Source organism: Neovison vison, chromosome 13 (genome assembly GCF_020171115.1).
Source record: "Neovison vison isolate M4711 chromosome 13, ASM_NN_V1, whole genome shotgun sequence".
In the NCBI taxonomy this organism is placed as follows: domain Eukaryota; kingdom Metazoa; phylum Chordata; class Mammalia; order Carnivora; family Mustelidae; genus Neogale; species Neogale vison.
This window is the reverse complement of record NC_058103.1, coordinates 29,876,182-29,892,484: the sequence shown is the minus strand read 5'-3', so window position 1 is coordinate 29,892,484 and position 16,303 is coordinate 29,876,182. Positions and strand designations below refer to the sequence as shown.

The following is a 16,303-nucleotide window of genomic DNA, read 5'->3' as shown; positions in this document are numbered from 1 at the left end:
CTCCTGGGAGCCCACAGCCTGATTGGGGGTTCTTGAGGAAGGACAGAAAGCCCTCTCTGGGCTAGCAGGATGGCAGCGAGCTCCCCCAGGGTCGCTGTGGTCCTTCAGGGATGACTAAGAATCGGGGCTCCAATTTCATGGCAGAAAGAACCAGAAAGGTAGAAAGAGGACAGTGAGCATCCCACAGGGATGCGGGGGAATGTGGGGAAATCATGTCTTCAGACGAGAAGCCTCTCTCTGGGACAGAAGGGACAGTGAGGTAGATTAACGGTGAGCTCGGGGTGAGCTAGGAAGGCAGGGAGCACGCACCACAGGCCCCCGGACTATACACGAGACCAGGGCTGGGGTCGCCCACTGGTGTGCATCCCAGCTCTGATTTGTGTTCACTGTAAGGCCTTGGGTGAGTCACTGAGCTCCTCTGGCCCAGAGTCGCCCTTCGTGTGATGATTGGTCTTAACTGCCTGCATGCTCTCAGGGAGGTCAGCTGATGTCAACGGGCCACGGGCCCGGTGTGTGCTGAGCGCTCCGTGCTGGTAGAAGCTCGTGAAGGTGGACGCTGCTGGCCCCATGTCCGTTAGAGAGACTTGCCCCTGGTCCTGTCGCAAGGAGCAAGGGACCAGATCCTGAACCCTTGTTCCTCTGACACCAGTCCCTGCCCTTTTCCCAACTCCTGTCCGCAGCGATAAGGAGTTTGGTGTCAGCAGGAAGGGCCGGCAGCCCCCTTGAAACCCTCATGCTGCCAACGGCACCATGGGCATTGCCTCAGCCCGCAGAGTCAGCTTCTGCCTCTGCCACGCTCCCTGGGCATGGGGCACAACTGTGACAAGCTGGAGCTAGATGGCTCATGTTTAGGAAACCCGGGCACTGGTGGGGCCTAGCAGGAGAGCTTGGTGCCCAGGAGGGGCTTGGGTGGTCAACCAGGCAAGGTGAAACGTGGTCTGGCCTGGGGCAGGCGATGGGCGTGTGGAGCAGGGAGCAGCATGGGCAGACAGGACATGACTCGGGGACAAACTTACCTGGAGGGTGCAGGAGGAAGGAGAGATGCATCAGAAGACGGCTCCAAGCAGCTGGGTGAACAGGAGTGTCACCGACCCAGGCAGCAGTCATGGGGGAGGGGGAGGGACGAGGGTGAGCTGGAGGTCCTGGCAGGGCATCAGGTGGTAGTGGCTCATGGCCCCTGGAGCATGGAGTCCGACCCTCGTATGGGTGGACAAGGCCTGAGACGGAGACGAGGGACCTGGAGGAGGCTGAGAACACGGCAGCGAGGCTGAGGAGGACTTGGCGCCCAGGACCTTCCCCTCCTCCCCAAGCCAAAAGTGCAAGGTGTGGGCTCAGGACTGAGGTCGCTACGGAACACTTTCCGGATGGTTTTGTTTCCTCGAGAAGAGACCTAGTAGAGTATTCTGCGAAGGTGATGGGTTTGGGTTTGTCCCGAAGCAGAGGTCACCTTGCAAGGCTAACTCGTGCATGGCTGGGTATTTGGGCTCCACAGATTGAGAAGTTACAGACTCAGCTGGAGAGGGAGAAGCAGAGCAACCAGGATTTGGAGACCCTCAGTGAGGAGCTGATCAGAGAGAAGGAGCAGCTGCAGAGTGACATGGAGAGCCTGAAGGCTGACAGAGCTAGGCAGGTAGGTGTCTCCGGGACGGATGCTCCCGCCCGCAACAGGGCACGTCCAGGATTCTAGCCATTTCCTGGTAGTGGATGAGTGACACACGGGTCACCGCTTGCCCAGCCGAGCTGCTCCCCAAACCAGCGATTCTTGAACTGACCGTGGAGGAGCAGGTGGTCAGAGTTTGCCTCCCAGGGGACACCGGCTGTCCTGGTTTTGATTGTCGTGATTGGGAGGAGGAGAGAGAAGGGGCTGATGGCATGTGGGTGGAGGTCAGAACGGATACCAGATGTCCTGCAACGCACAGGGCAAGGAGCTGACCCAGCTGCAGGCGTCCACAGCGTCCTAGCAGACAGCCCCGGCCAGCCTCCAGGCTTTATTTGGCTCACGCCACAACAAGTCCCAGGGTGGGCAGCCCAGGGCTGGTACAGTGGCTCGGGGATGCCAGCCAGAGGCCAGGCCTCTCTCTTCTCGCTCTGCCACCCCCGAGCTCTGGGCAGGAAGGAGGTCACGATGTCCAAGGTATGCATCCTGTAGGGTGCCGGGCATGTTAGGGGCACAGAGCTGACAGTCACCTTGAGTCCTGCAGGATGGGGGGGAGCCAGAGGTGCTAAAGGTGTTGGGTGGGGGCGTTGAGGATGGTGAATGTTCGAGGCAGAGAGAGATCACCTACAGCGTCTTCTGGGGAAGAGTGGTGGAAGGGGAGGCCGCAGGTGGATGGGCCCAGGTCGTGGGGGTCCCACCGGCCAAGGGTGAAAGGTACCAGGGAAATCTCGTCCATTCTTTTGAATCAGAGGGAGAGCTGTGGCTTGCGTTTCTGAATCACTCGGGCTGCTGTGGGTGTGTTTTGGCTTGAACAAAGTCACGAGTGCCCTTTACCTGCTATCCACACCAGCCCCCTGGGATGCAGCAGGACGGCTCTGGGTGCTGTCTTGGGGGCCTGAACTTGAGTCTCCCGGTTTGAACCCGGATCACTGAGCGACATCCGTGCAGCCGCTGTGTCATCCGTGCCCATTCTGTTTCTCTGCAGATCAAGGTCCTCGAGCAAGAGAAGGATCGTCTCAACCAGGCGGTGTGGTCGCTGCGGGAGAGGTCGCAGGTCAGCAGCGAGGCCCGCGCGAAGGACATCGAGAAGGAGAACAAAGCCCTCCACCAGACGGTGACCGAGACGAGCAGCCGACTCAGCAAGCTGGAGTTCGAGAAGCAGCAGCTGCGCAAGGACTTCGAGCAGGTGAAGGAGAAGGTGGAGCGGGCGGAGGAGCTGGAGAGGGAGCTGCACCGGCTGGAGAAGGAGAACGAGAAGCTGGCCAAGAAGGCGGCCTCCCTGAAGACCGCCACCGAGAAGGCGGACGCCCTGGAGCGCGAGAGCCGGGGCCTGGCGCTCGAGAACCGGCAGCTGAGGAAGTCGCTGGACACCCTGCAGAACGTGTCGGTGCAGCTCGAGGGTCTGGAGCGGGACAACAAGCAGCTGGACGAGGAGAACCTGGAGCTGCGCCGCATGGTGGAGACCCTGCGCTTCACGGGCGCCAAGATGGCGCAGATCGAGCGCGAGAACCAGGAGCTGGAGCGGGAGAAGGAGGAGCTGCGCAAAAACGTGGAGCTGCTCAAGGCCCTGAGCAAGAAGTCCGAGCGCCTGGAGCTCAGCTACCAGGGCGTGAGCGCGGAGAACCTGCGGCTGCAGCAGACGCTGGAGAGCAGCGGCCAGAAGGCCCAGGCCCTGGAGCAGGAGCTCAGGGATCTGGAGGCCGAAAACCAGGCCCTGCAGCGCGACCTGGAGGCCCTCCGGCTCGCCAACAAGCAGCTGGAGAGGTCGGAGAAGGACCGGAAGGCCCTGGAGCAGGAGGTGGCCCAGCTGGAGAAGGACAAGAAGCTGCTGGAGAAGGAGACCAAGCGGCTGTGGCAGCAGGTGGAGCTCAAGGACGCGGTCTTGGACGACAGCACCGCCAAGCTGTCCGCCGCCGAGAAGGAGAGCCGCGCCCTGGACAAGGAGCTGGCCCGCTGCAGGGACGCGGCCAGCAAGCTGAAGGAGCTGGAGAGGGACAACCGGGACCTCACCAAGCAAGTCACCGTGCACACGCGGACGCTGACGACGCTGCGCGAGGTGAGCTGCTGCAGGGGGGTGGGCCGGCGGTCACAGGGCAGGGTGAGGGGGCGGGGTTGGCGCCTCGGTCCCAGGGCACAGGGGCACGCCGTGGGGTGCGCCTCCCAAACAGAAGTGGGACTGTGCGTGTTGTCCCTGGTGCTACCCGGGATGGTGTCTGCGGAGATGAGAATGAAGGGGGACGTCACCTGTTACAGTCTCCCTGGCCAGAGCTGACCGCCCCTCCCAGTCTGGCTCACTGGGTCCCATCACCTCCCGTGGGCATTTGCACATGTACCTGCTTGACATCGTCCTTTCCTGCATCCTAATCTTTTTTGCTTTTCACTTCCTGTGACTTTTCTCAGCGTAGCGAGTAAGCTTTAAGCCATGGGTTTCTTTTTTTTTTTTTTTTTTTAATTTTTTTTTTTTAAGATTTTATTTATTCATTTGACAGAGATCACAAGCAGGCAGAGAGGCAGGCAGAGAGAGAGGAGGAAGCAGGCTCCCTGCTGAGCAGAGATCCTGATGCGGGGCTTGATCCCAGGACCCTGAGATCATGACCCGAGCCGACAGCAGAGGCTTTAACCCACTGAGCCACCCAGGTTCCCCAAGCCATGGGTTTCTAATGGCTGCGAGATATTAATTCTGTAGATCCTGTAGATTGACTGCAATTACTTTTTGGACATTTAGGTGGTTTTCCAATTTTTTTCATTATTTTAAGTAACACCGTACATGTTTACACACACATCTCTCTTTGCAGCCTGTGTTCCTAGAAGTGAAACTATGGCATCTAAGGGTCCGAGCATTTTAAAGTTTCCCACTTTGTCTGTGTCCTCCTTTTTCCCCAGTATTTAACCCCCAGGTCATCTGTCTGTTCCTTCAGGATTTGGGCAGGGGAATAAACTGCTTTTGGGAATGACTCAAACATCCACAGGGTGCGGCACAGAAGTCGGGTCTCGTGCCTGCTTGGACAAATGGCTCCACCCCTCCTCCCCCAGCACAGGGCCTAGGCAGTCACCACGGCAGGAGAGAGGCTCTGTGCCGTGGCCTGCGGTGACCCAGGGCACGTCCACCTGCAACTTGCTGGCCAGAACTACCCGCCAGCTGCTGGGTGGCTGGGAAATTTGGGGGAGCAGATGGAATGTTTGGCGAGTCCTGCTCTGTTACTGCCATCGCAGGCCTGAGGATTTGCTGTTGGGGAGGGGGTGGCAGCTCACATGCCAGTAGGTGTGGCACCAGGCAGAGAACAGTACCTGCCTGGAGAGCTCCTGAGACACATGGAAGGAAGCTGGGCCTCCAGGAAGGGACCTACCTAAAAGAGAGCCCCGCTTTGGCAAAGCGAACCAAAACCAGGTTTTTGTTTGTTTGTTTTTTTAAGATTTTATTTATTTATTTGACAGAGATATAGCAAAAGAGGGAACACAGGTGGGGAAAGTGGGAGAGGGAGAAGTAGGCTTCTCGCTGAACTGGGAGCCCGATGTGGGGCATGATTCCTGGACTCTGGGATCATGACCCAAGCCAAAGGCAGACACTTAAAGACTGAGCCACACATGTGCCCCAAAACCAGGATTTAAAGTAAAATCTTTCTCCTCCTGGTACTTCTTGCAGAGAATTTGCAATAAGAAAAGTATTTCCTTCCATGACTCCACAGAAAAAGGCAGGCAAGTCAGAATCCAGCCTCCTCCTCCAAGGTCAACGAAAATGGTATTGCAGACCTACGTACATCCTGGACACATTGCCGTGTAGTCTGGTCCACCTTCAGTGCGAGGAGGCTGGGAACGTGTGTCTCTCCCCTGCCCTTTGGAAGACGTCCCTGGGGTTCACCTGTCCCCGCTGAACTGTCAGCTCAGCCCTCAGGATGCCTGAGTCAGCTGTGACTCTGGAAGGCAGCTGCTCAGCCTTGAGAAGGGGCCCATGCCAGGCCCTCCCCGCTGGGCTTCCATCCCACGCGCGTCCCTCCCCGTCCTCTCCCTGTCCTGGCAGGACCTGGTGCTGGAGAAGCTGAAGAGCCAGCAGCTGAGCAGCGAGCTGGACAAGCTGAGCCAGGGGCTGGAGAAGGTCGGCCTCCACAAGGACCTGCTGTTGCAGGACGAGAGCGGCCACGGCAACACGTGAGCACCCCCCCTGCTGCGGCCTGTGGGCCCTCTCAGCGCGCGCTGCACACCCCCAGCCCCAGAGCTCAGTTCACTCTGCACAGCCTGGGCTTGCATGTGGTCTCTGGAAGAGGCTGGCGTCCCTTTTGGGACAGGGCTTCTTCCTGGAGAGTCCCGGGGAGGAGGGCAAGGAGACTCTCTTGTCCATTGGGGAGACTTCTTAATTGTTTTAAAATAGATTTTTTAAGAGTCAGTTTTAAGTTCAAAGCAAAATTAAGGGGAAGATACGGAGAGTTCCTGAATGCTCTCTGCCCCGCCCAGGAATAACCTCCCCAGTGTCCATAAGCCCCCTCCAAAGTGGTGCACCTGTCATACTCGCTGTGTCCCCATCAACCCTTCATCCCCCAGTGCCCGCGGTGAACCGTAGGGTTCACTCCTGATGCTGCACGTCCATGGGGTTGACACGGGTGTGCTGCCCGGGTCTACTTACAGGATCCTACAGACTCGTTTCATAGTCCCACATGTCCTCTGTGCTCTGCCTACCTATTTGTTCCTCTCTTCCCTACCCCAGCCCTTGAATTGTAAAAAAATGAACTATTGTGAATTTTGCCTGAAGCTCTTTTCCAAAACGATCTCATTTTCCAAGGGAATCTGGTATCGTGGACTTTTGCTGGACTTTTGCAGAGACCTAGAGTCCCAGCCCCACATGATGGGTGACGTGGCACCCTGTTGGCGTGGCAAAAGGGCCACGCAGACTTACCACTTACCTAGCTTGCGCTGTGATCTTGGGCAAATTGCTTAACCATTCTGACACTCAGTTTCCCCATCTGTAAAATGGCCAAGATAATCCCTCCCTAAGACTTTGCTTGTAGAACTGCAGCAGTGACATTTCATTTGAAGCTGTCATGGGTGTGTCTCTGTGGAGACCCCTGGGGAGGGCTCTGGATGATGGCTTATGGCTCTTATGGTTCTTCCGGGCCAAATGCTGCAGAATTACAAAGGAAACCTGCTCAGTGGGGGAGACAGGTGTTGGCAGCTGGGAGATTGGGAGCCTGTGAGCAGAAGAGACAGATAAAAACTACTGTATATTTGTATTTTTCAGAAAATGCAATATGTTGGAGGGCAATAACGAGTCAGCACTAAAAACAACGTTAGCCATGAAAGAAGAAAAGATTGTGTTCTTGGAAGCACAGATGGAAGAGAAAGCCAGCCTGAACCGACAGTTACAGAATGAACTCCAGGTGGTAAGATGTGACCTCTTTCTGGGCCAACTGTGAGTACCAGCCATGAGGCTTCTGCCTCACCTTCTCCAGCCCCTCACCTGGGTAGCAGAGGGGTGGCTGGATGCCCATCTCCTGGAGCAGATGTGCTGACCCACAGGGTTCTGAGCGGGGCTGCCATCAGAATCGTATGCATTGGGGCCGGATGGAACCAGAGTGAACCAGAGGCCTGGGGGCCGAGGAAGCCAAGTCCAGAGCAGCTTTGAGTCTGTTAGGCAGGATCTGGGACACTGGTGAGAATTGGCAGGAGACTGAGCATCAGGACCAAGAAGGACCTAGAGTCCCAGGGTTACCCTGAAATGGGACAGGTGTGGGTGCAACAGGGCTCGGTCAGGATGTCCACTCCTGGCACATACGTGATTTCTAGCTTTCCTTCTTGAAGCCTTAGTGCAGTTCTTGGCTGTGTGATTGAATAAGGAATCTAGAGAAAAGCCGTTCTCGGGCTGGAAGGGACTTTATAACCTCCCCTGGTCCATATTCCCCAGACTCATGTCCATTTTGTGGTGTGGGCTGCTGAGGCTTAGGGAAGGGAGAAGACTGGAATAGGGACTGAGGCAGGTTTCTGGAAGGAGAAAGGGGGAGGATGGGATGGGCTGTGGGCATTCCCCACAGAGCAAGAGCCAGGTGTCAGGCTTATCCCTAATAAGGCGAGGGGTCGGGGACGCTGAGGAATTGGGTTCGCTGTGGGACTGTCTTCTAGTAGTAAACACAGAGCCCTGAGCCGGCCTCTTCCTGCCCCAAGTCTGCTTTCCTGTTCCCACATCCTACAGCTGAAGACAGAGTGTGAGATCCTCAGGCAGAACCAGGAGGAAGGCAAGCACTTACAGAACTCTTTCAAACACCCTGTGGAGACTTTGGTCACCGGCCACCAGGGGAAGGAGCCCTGGGGGCCCAGCCACAAGGAGGCCACCATGGAGCTGCTCCGAGTGAAGGACCGGGCCATCGAGCTGGAGCGGAATGTGAGTGGGCTGTCCGGGTTCAGAGAGAGAGTGCAAGCCGCTGTGCCCTAGTGATTGTCCCACTGATAGGCCGCCATTCGTGGGAAGGACCCTGGAGGTCAGAATCTGCTGAGATTTATCCAGATCTAGTTGAATACCCTTTTTTTTTTTTTTTTAAGATTTTATTTATTTGACAGATGCACAAGAAGGGGGAGAGGTGGGGGAGAAGCAGACTCTCCGCTGAGCTGGGAGCCCGATGCAGAACTCGATCCCAGGACCCCGGGATCATGACCTGAGCTGAAGGCAGATGCTTAACAGTGCTTGACAGCCACCCATGTGCCCCTTCTGTAGTTGAATACTTCTTAAGCTGTCCTGGCGAGTCCTATAATCTCCTTTTCATTTGAGATTCCTTTGCCCTTTCTACTGGAAAGGTGTGGACCACATTTTCCCACAGCGAATCCACCTGCCTGCCCATCAGACTTGGCCTGTAGCTTGTACACCAGTTCTCCGTCTCCACGGTGCTTTCCCAGGGGTTACCAAAGCATGGCCCACCACCTGTTTTGGTCAATAAAGTTTTATTGGACCAGAGACCTGCCCTTTATTTACATACTGTGTGGGTTTGTCTTCCCACCATAGTGGTGGCAGACGTAACTGGTTGGAATGGCCACCACATGTCTGGCAAACCCTAAAATTCAATCTGTCCCTTTACAGAAGAAGTTTGCCGGTGCACGTCTAATCCCCTGATGCTGTTTGACTCTGCCAGCAACCTTGTGAAGCAGGTAGTGAGGATTGTCGCCATTGGCAGATGAGAAAGTGGAGATAGAGTTTAAGAGACTTGACCCTATGGGGCATCTGGGTGGCTCAGACTATTAGGTGTCTGCCTTCAGCTCAAGCCATGATCTCTGGGTCCTGAGATTGAGTCCCACATCACGCTCTCAGCTCAGTGGGGAGTCTGCTCCTCCCTCTGCCTCTCCCCCTGCTTGTGCTCTCTCTCTCAAATGAATAAAAAAAATCTTGAAAAAAACAAGAAAGACTCGACGCTATATCCCGTGTTAGCGAGGGACAGCACCAGGCTACAGCCCACCTGTCCTGGTCCCTGGCCCTCTTGGTAGCATATTTTATACAGTCTTTATCGGTCTTATGGAACAACTTATTTACTCTATCTGCTGTCACTCCTGAGCAGGGTGAGGTGTGGTCACAGGCTTTTACTCTCTGTCCAGTGGGACAAGCTCAGAGAATTACATTGATGGGGTGTTCCGCAGAAGCATTCAGGAGAGAAGAGTTGCCTTGGCTTTAACCCCAGCTCACCTTGGCCTTGCACTCAGATGCTCAGGTTGGAAGCAGTGTCCCCATGATGTGTATGCATTTCTGTCTAGAAAGCCCATACCAAGAAAAGGAGTGCTCTCCCCCTTCCCTTGCAATTCTGTTGATCGTCTACCTTTTCCAGGAGGGAAACATGCTACTTCTCTTAACTGGTAGACTCTGGTTTTAGTCCCCAAAGTGTCAGCTCTTGGCAGTTCCTTATAGCCCGTGTGCCCGGGGCTGGTGAACACTGACCGAGCTGATGTCTGATGGGCCTCCTGCTTTCATCTCCCCTAGAATGCAGCTCTGCAGGCCGAGAAGCAGCTGCTCAAGGAACAGCTACAGCACGTGGAGACGCAGAACGTGGCCTTCAGCTCTCAGATCCTGACGCTGCAGAAGCAGAGTGCCTTCCTACAGGAGCACAACACCACACTGCAGACCCAGACGGCCAAGCTGCAGGTGAGCCCTGTGCTGTGGGCCCCAGGGAGTGGGCCGGTGGGGAGGGTATCTCTGTGTCTCCCCGAGACCGGCCCTAGCGTGCACGCCAGCTCCTCCTCAGGAAGCCAGGCCACGCGTGGGAGGCTGTGCCGTTCTGTTTTGTGTTTCATAGACTCTTTGTGAGCAGGGGGTGCCAGGTCTCAGGGTGCTGGAAGGTGGTACAGGTGCACAGCCATTTCTATCACCGTGCGTCTGACGGCAGGGCTGGCGACTCGGTTTCTGTGCTCTGCCCTGTAGGGTTGCCTGTTTTCCCAAGTCTGTTCCTTGAGATTTTACTAGGAGTGACTTGGAAAGAGATCCTAGGCTCAGATGCATTGAGCGAACAGAGTTAACCAGGTTTGTTTACTATAAATGCTGGCAGAGCCTTTTTTAAGCTGATGGGAATTTTGAGTCTCCATGAGGGAAGCAGGGGGTGAGGTGGCTGCAAGGCTATTGAGAGCTAGCAAAACTCCCATCCCATGCCACCTCGTTGAGAGTGTTGGTTTTTATTTATGATTGACAGATTGTGGGGAAATGAATTAATCCTTCATTAATGCCGTTTGTGAGAAAAGCGTTTGAAAATGTGCAGCCTGGGTCGGGATGGTATGCAGGAAACTATTTGGCAAAGGGGCTGGGGTTTATTCTTTTAAAATAACAAAATAGGGGGCGCCTGGGTGACTCAGGGGGTTAAGCTTCTGCCTTCGACTCAGGTCATGGTCACAGGCTCCTGGGATCGAGTCCTGCATCGGGCTCTCTGCTCAGCAGGGAGCCTGCTTCCCCTCTTTCTCTCTGCCTGCCTCTCTGCCTACTTGTGATCTCTGTCTGTCAAATAAATAAATAAATGAATCTTAAAACAAAAATAATGAAATAGGGTATTGGTACATGGTTTTGGTGGCGGTGGGGAGGGCTCTGTCTGGTTTTGCAGTCAGTCTCTCCAGTCCCAGAGTGAGTTAGGTAGCACTCCCTGCTCGGTTTTCTGAGGGTCTGGATGTTGTTGGGCGGTCGTTCTGTAAACATCCGTTCGGTAAGGGTGGCTGCTGGTGGTATCCAGGTGTTCTGTCTCGTTCCTGATTTTCTACGGGTCCTAGAAAAGTAGGCCTTTAAAAGTGGTCAAAGAGGGCGCCCAAGGAGCTTATCCAGAGAAAGGATGCAACTTGCCCTGGTAGGTCACCTGTGGGGAGGGGCACAAGACGGAGCCACCTGGGATGGTCTGCTGTGCCCCCATCCCCCAGAGCGGTTCCAAAGTTCAGAGACGGCAGTCCTGGTGGCAGGTGCTGCCTGCCCGGAGGGTCCCCGTGGTCTTGATGTCTGCCTCCCGTGTTGGCGCAGTGGCCGTGCGTGAGGACGCGGGGTCTGTGAGTCCACCCCTTCTCCCCCGTGGCAGGTGGAGAACTCCACCCTGAGCTCCCAGAACGCCGCGCTCACCGCGCAGTACACCCAGCTGCAGAACCAGCAGACAGCCAAGGAGAGCGAGAACGAGAACCTGCTGCGGCAGCAGGAGCGGCTGGCGGCGGCCCACGAGGCCCTGATGCAGGACCATGAGCATCTGGCCGCGCTGCACGAGCACCAGTCCTCGGAGTACGAGGCCCTCATCCGCCAGCACAGCTGCCTCAAGACGCTGCATCGCAACCTGGAGCTGGAGCACAGGGAGCTCCGAGAGAGGTATGGGCGGGCGTCGGGGCCGCGGGGTGTCGCAGCCACCGGGGGGACGCCTCCCCTGCCTTCCCTCTTGGCCCCGCTGCTTCACATTGCCCAGGACCCCTGAACTTTCCGGAAGGGTAGGGGTAAAATCCAGAGTCACTCTCAGCCAATATTGGGAGCGTGTGCAGCTGGAGCCCGAGTGACGGGAGGGTCCCCCCCGCCGCGTGGAGAAGGCAGCGCCGTGGAGAAGGCAGCGCCGTGGCGAATCCCAGCTCAGGGAAACCCAGCTTCAGGGTCCCTGCTGCCCTGAGGACTCCCACCGCCTCCCCACTCCCCTCCAGACCAGGCATAAAGGGGACATTCCTCACCAATGCCAGTCCACAGTGACGTGCTTCGTTTCCCTGCCTGGGTGTGGGACCCTTGCTTTCCAGCCTTCAACTTTGGCAGCTTTGGAATATGTAGAAAGCGAAGAGAACAGTAGAGTGAAACCATGTCTGTTTTAGCCATCCCTCTCTCTCGATACCTGCCTGCTCTCCTTTACTTACTTGATCTAAAATTTGTCTGCACTGAATTGGACAGACCTTCACTTGGCGCCCTTGACAACCCAGGCTCCTGGGTGTCGGGTCTGTTGGGTCAGCTTGTGTTGCCTGAGCTCCTGCCCCGGGTGGGCCCCCGATAGCCCCGGCACCCAGGCAGCTATGGTGGGACCCGGGGTGTGGCGGGAGGGAAGGGTGGGGTGCACCTGGCTGGGACACAGGAGGAAGCTGTGTCTCTGCAGAGAGGCTGGCATTTCTTTCCCTTGACTCACCTTCATTGCTGGGTCAGCAGAGCCTCGTGAGGGCATGTGATGACGCCGAGGGCACAGAGGTGGTGACGTTCATTTATTCGCTCACCTGCTCCTTCCTTTTTGCCTCTCTCTGGGCTCCTCTACCTGCTTTACCCACCCAGATGGTCTTCCTTCAGGGGCTGCTGGGGCACTTGCCCCTAATAAGCCAAAATCAGCACATTCTGTTTCTAGGCATCTCCGCCCTCACTCCCCCGGAGCCCACCCAGGCTTCATGCGACACTTAGCATGTACTGTGTGCACGTGCTCTGTCTGGACGTGGAGGGTTGCTCCCGGTTGGCTTGGGAAGTAGAGCCCACAGCATTCCCTGAGCTCTGGAATGAGCCCCATGCCCACCACTCACCAGGCACCTACGTGTTATGATAGCCCCTCATGGTATTCTTAGTGTCTGATTAGAGGGGGAAGGTTTTTGCAGGCAGAATTCGAGAATGTAGGTACCTGGAACATGGGGGTGATGGCTCTGAAATTAGATGCTCATTTCTTAATTCTCTTTGAAAGATGTACTGAGTGCCCGGCCTCATACCCGGGATTCACTAGTGAGCAAGACACCCAGCGTCTGTCCTGCCCTTCGGTGGTTACTTATGGTTACAGTTATCCCTGGTCACTGGCCCTTTTCTGAGCCATTACAGTAGGGAAGCAGGATTTGGGGAACCCTGATCATCTGCCCGTGGCCCTGATTTGTCAAACCTGGATGACTTATCACCTGAAGAGCTAGACCGAGCCTCCACTTCCAGTCGTACACCTGTCCGCAGTGGGTCAGCCTCCACCCTGGGACTGAAGGCCAGGCGAAAGTTTGTCCTCGAACAGCCGCCTGAGCATGTTTCTGAGTTTCACTCCCCGAGGATTCCCGGCGGCAGTAGGATAGTTCGAGCACGGCTGCCGTAGGGGCAGGGGGCCCAGGGGTAGAGGTCTGAAGACTGATTGGACACTGTGGTCCAACTGTCTGCGAGTGTGAACAGCTCAGATAAGGGAGGGGGTCTGGAAAGAGGGGTTTCCCTGAAAGCCGACGGCTGAAAGGCGGTGCATCAGTCACTGCCTTGGACTAGAAGGGGATCCTGAGTCCTCTCTGAGCAAGCGTATGCCGCGCAGGAGGAGGGACAGCCTGGGCTCATCATCTGTGCTCTGCTGCCCTCCAGAGCCCGTTGTGCCAGAACCACGGAGACAGGGGCTGCAGGAAGGGGAAAAAGGAACGGAGCAGATGGGGGAGGGAAAGGGCTGTAGTTAGGGCCCATGAGAAAGGGGGGGAGTGTGCACATGTCTGCTCACACACGTGTGTGCACGTGAAGACCTGGCCTCTGGCAGCTGCTGGGCCCCTGCCAGGCAAGCCTCCATCCCTGCAGCCAAGACGGACCAAGAGCAAGGAGACTCGGTTCCCAAGGGGAGGAGGGCGGAGGGCTTACCCAGCCCCTGGTCAAGAGGGATTACCTGCTGGCATGGAGCTGTTTATTTTGTGGTTCCTTTTAGATCTGTTGTGCTTGGTGAGCCACCCTGTAAGTATTTATAACGCCCGAACCAAAGCGGTCCAAGTGCAGAAAAGAGAGTCTTGGTGTGCCCAGGTGGCCAAGGGAGGGAGTCCTGCTTCGGCAGGAAGTCCAGGGGACTGTGCAGACTTGTCGGGGGTGGGAAGAAGAGGTCCCGCCTGTTCCCTGTCCTGTCCCCCTCCGCTTTGCAGAGAGCAGCGGCCCTAGGAACCCCGTTTTCCGTGGGAGGTTTCCCAGTCTTCCAGGGACTTCGTTCCCCAGGGGAAAGGAAGGCCCCGGTCGAGCTCCCAACGGGTGTGTTCCCCTCCAACAGGCACGAGGACATGGTGAAGCATAAGGCAGAGCTGGACGAGCGGGAGAAGGTTTTGAACACTGAGAGGGAGGCTCTGCAGCAGGAGCAGAGGACGGGCGCCATGGCCGTGGGCGAGAACCAGCGGCTGCGGGGAGAGCTGGACAGGTGAGCACCCGGAACCCCGCCGGGCCCCGTGCAGGACGGCTGCCCTCCCAGATTTCACGTTAGACCCGCCCGGCCCCACCGCAAGAGATCTGCAGGGTCCCCTGGCCGGCATGTTCACAGCTGGGGGGCACAGGCTGAGAGGGGACTCTAGCTGCTGGCTGGGCTGGAAGGACCCAAGGGACCAAGTGACACCTGGGGATGGCGCCATTGTATCCAGCATGGACCCTCCTCTAATGTAGGCCACATGGCGATCTCAGGAAGGACACGCTGTAGATGCTCATTCCTCACACATTCCCTATTTGTGAACTCACCTCCTTGCTAAAATCGCCCCCAGATTGATACTGAGACGGTGCTTTCACTCAGCGTGCCCAGGACGACCCGGAGCGCATGTCTCTGGCTGAGGGCAGACGGGTGCTCAGCCTTCTTACTGTAGTTCTCGTACCATGAATAGGCATCCTTTTTGAAGTCTCTTTGGAGCCATGGTGTTTTTATAATTCTGCGCTTTTGGGTGGCAACTTTGCTATTTTTTTTTAAAAGATTTTATATATTTGCGCAAGAGAGAGCACAAGCAGGGGAAGTGTGAGAGGAGGAAGCAGGCCCCCTGCCGAGCAGAGAGCCCGATGCGGGGCTCAGTCCCAGGACCCTGGGATCGTGACCTGAGCCAAAGGCAGATGCTTAACGGTCTGAGCCACCCAGGCGCTCCCACAATTATTTAAAATAGCTTCCAAGTGGAGGGCTGAAGTGTGGTATAGGGCTCCTAGTGCAAGACTATGCTCCCGTCTGGGAAAAGTACACATTCGAGAAACTCCGATCAGGCACGAGCTACGGTGCTGTACCCGTATGTTACCTGAGGGGGTCTTCAAACAAAATCCCCAATTAAATAAGCAATGTCGTGATCCTTTGACTGAAATGTGACCAGAGCTTGCAGGAACATATACCCTGTCCTATGTTTCCCCAAGAGGCCATGGTTCAGTTCCCGCCAGTCCAGTGATCACACGGTCTTCCTAGAGCATCACTCCCTTGATTAACAGGTCTCTGCTGTACAACCTATGTATCCCAACCCCCACCTTTTTTTTTTTTTTTAAGATTTTATTTATTCATTTGACAGAGATCACAAGTAGGCAGAGAAGCAGGCAGAGAGAGAGGAGGAAGCAGGCTCTCTGCTGAGCAGAGAGCCCGATGCAGGGCTCCATCCCAGGACCCTGGGATCATGACCCGAGCTGAAGGTAGAGGCTTTAACCCACTGAGCCACCCAGGCACCCCCACCCAACTTTTTTTTTTTTTAAGATTTATTCTATTTATTTGACAGAGATCAGAAGTTGGCGAGAGGCAGGCAGAGAGAGAGGAGGAAGCAGGCTTCCCACAGAGCAGAGAACCCGATGCGGGGCTTGATCCCAGGACCCTGGGATCATGACCGGAGCCGAAGGCAGCGGCTTAATCCACTGAGCCACCCAGGCGCCCCCCAACTTTTTTTTAATAACAGTTAAATAAACAGGCTCAGGGATGAACTTACCTGTTCAGAGTTAGTGCCTCTAGTGAATGGCAGAGTCAGGATGTGAATCAGGCCTTGTCTCATCATAAAGGCATGACCATATGAAGCTGCTTCCTCTCCAAGTCCTTGTGCGAGTGTTCTCTGGGGCCACACACACGGGGGCCTCCAGTGACCTGGGGAGGCTGGGCCCATGGGGGAGGGAGAGCCGGCCTAGAGCTTTCCAGGTTATTTTTTTGTCCTACGCTTTTTTCTTAAGAGAAATAGGACACTTGAGCGTGGATGTGAGGGCTTCAGGTTTTTAAGTGTTGGCATGCTGACCCATTTTAAAGAAGTGTTTAGGCTGAACAAGGCACATCTGTGTCCAGACGTAGTCTGTGGGCCTCCAGTAGTCTCAGCTTTGGATGCAGACCTTCCCCTAAGAAGCCCTGATTGGATGATAGTGATGATGAGGATAATTTTAGTGGATTTCCCTAATACTCTGGCATCTCCTACTTTATTCATCTCAGGAGGTGAAATTAGAAAAGAGTTTGAAATTGGGAAGGAGAGCCAGAAGTAGACACATGATTTTAAGGCAAAAATATTCTGGTTCAGTGTTTCTTAAAAAAA

General features: G+C 55.8%; 1 protein-coding gene across 6 annotated transcripts in view; it reads left to right on the top strand.

Annotated features, from left to right (window-relative positions):
- The window catches only part of CCDC88C (coiled-coil domain containing 88C), a 123,570-nt gene that overhangs the window by 83,755 nt on the left and 23,512 nt on the right, over window positions 1-16,303 (top strand). For all 6 annotated transcript variants that reach the window (XM_044229977.1, XM_044229976.1, XM_044229978.1 and 3 more), the window contains 8 exons: window positions 1,493-1,630; window positions 2,643-3,713; window positions 5,676-5,803; window positions 6,888-7,029; window positions 7,836-8,024; window positions 9,603-9,764; window positions 11,167-11,444; window positions 14,062-14,205. In XM_044229977.1, coding sequence (XP_044085912.1) covers window positions 1,493-1,630; window positions 2,643-3,713; window positions 5,676-5,803; window positions 6,888-7,029; window positions 7,836-8,024; window positions 9,603-9,764; window positions 11,167-11,444; window positions 14,062-14,205 — 2,252 coding nt within the window. The remainder of the gene's footprint in view (window positions 1-1,492; window positions 1,631-2,642; window positions 3,714-5,675; window positions 5,804-6,887; window positions 7,030-7,835; window positions 8,025-9,602; window positions 9,765-11,166; window positions 11,445-14,061; window positions 14,206-16,303) is intronic.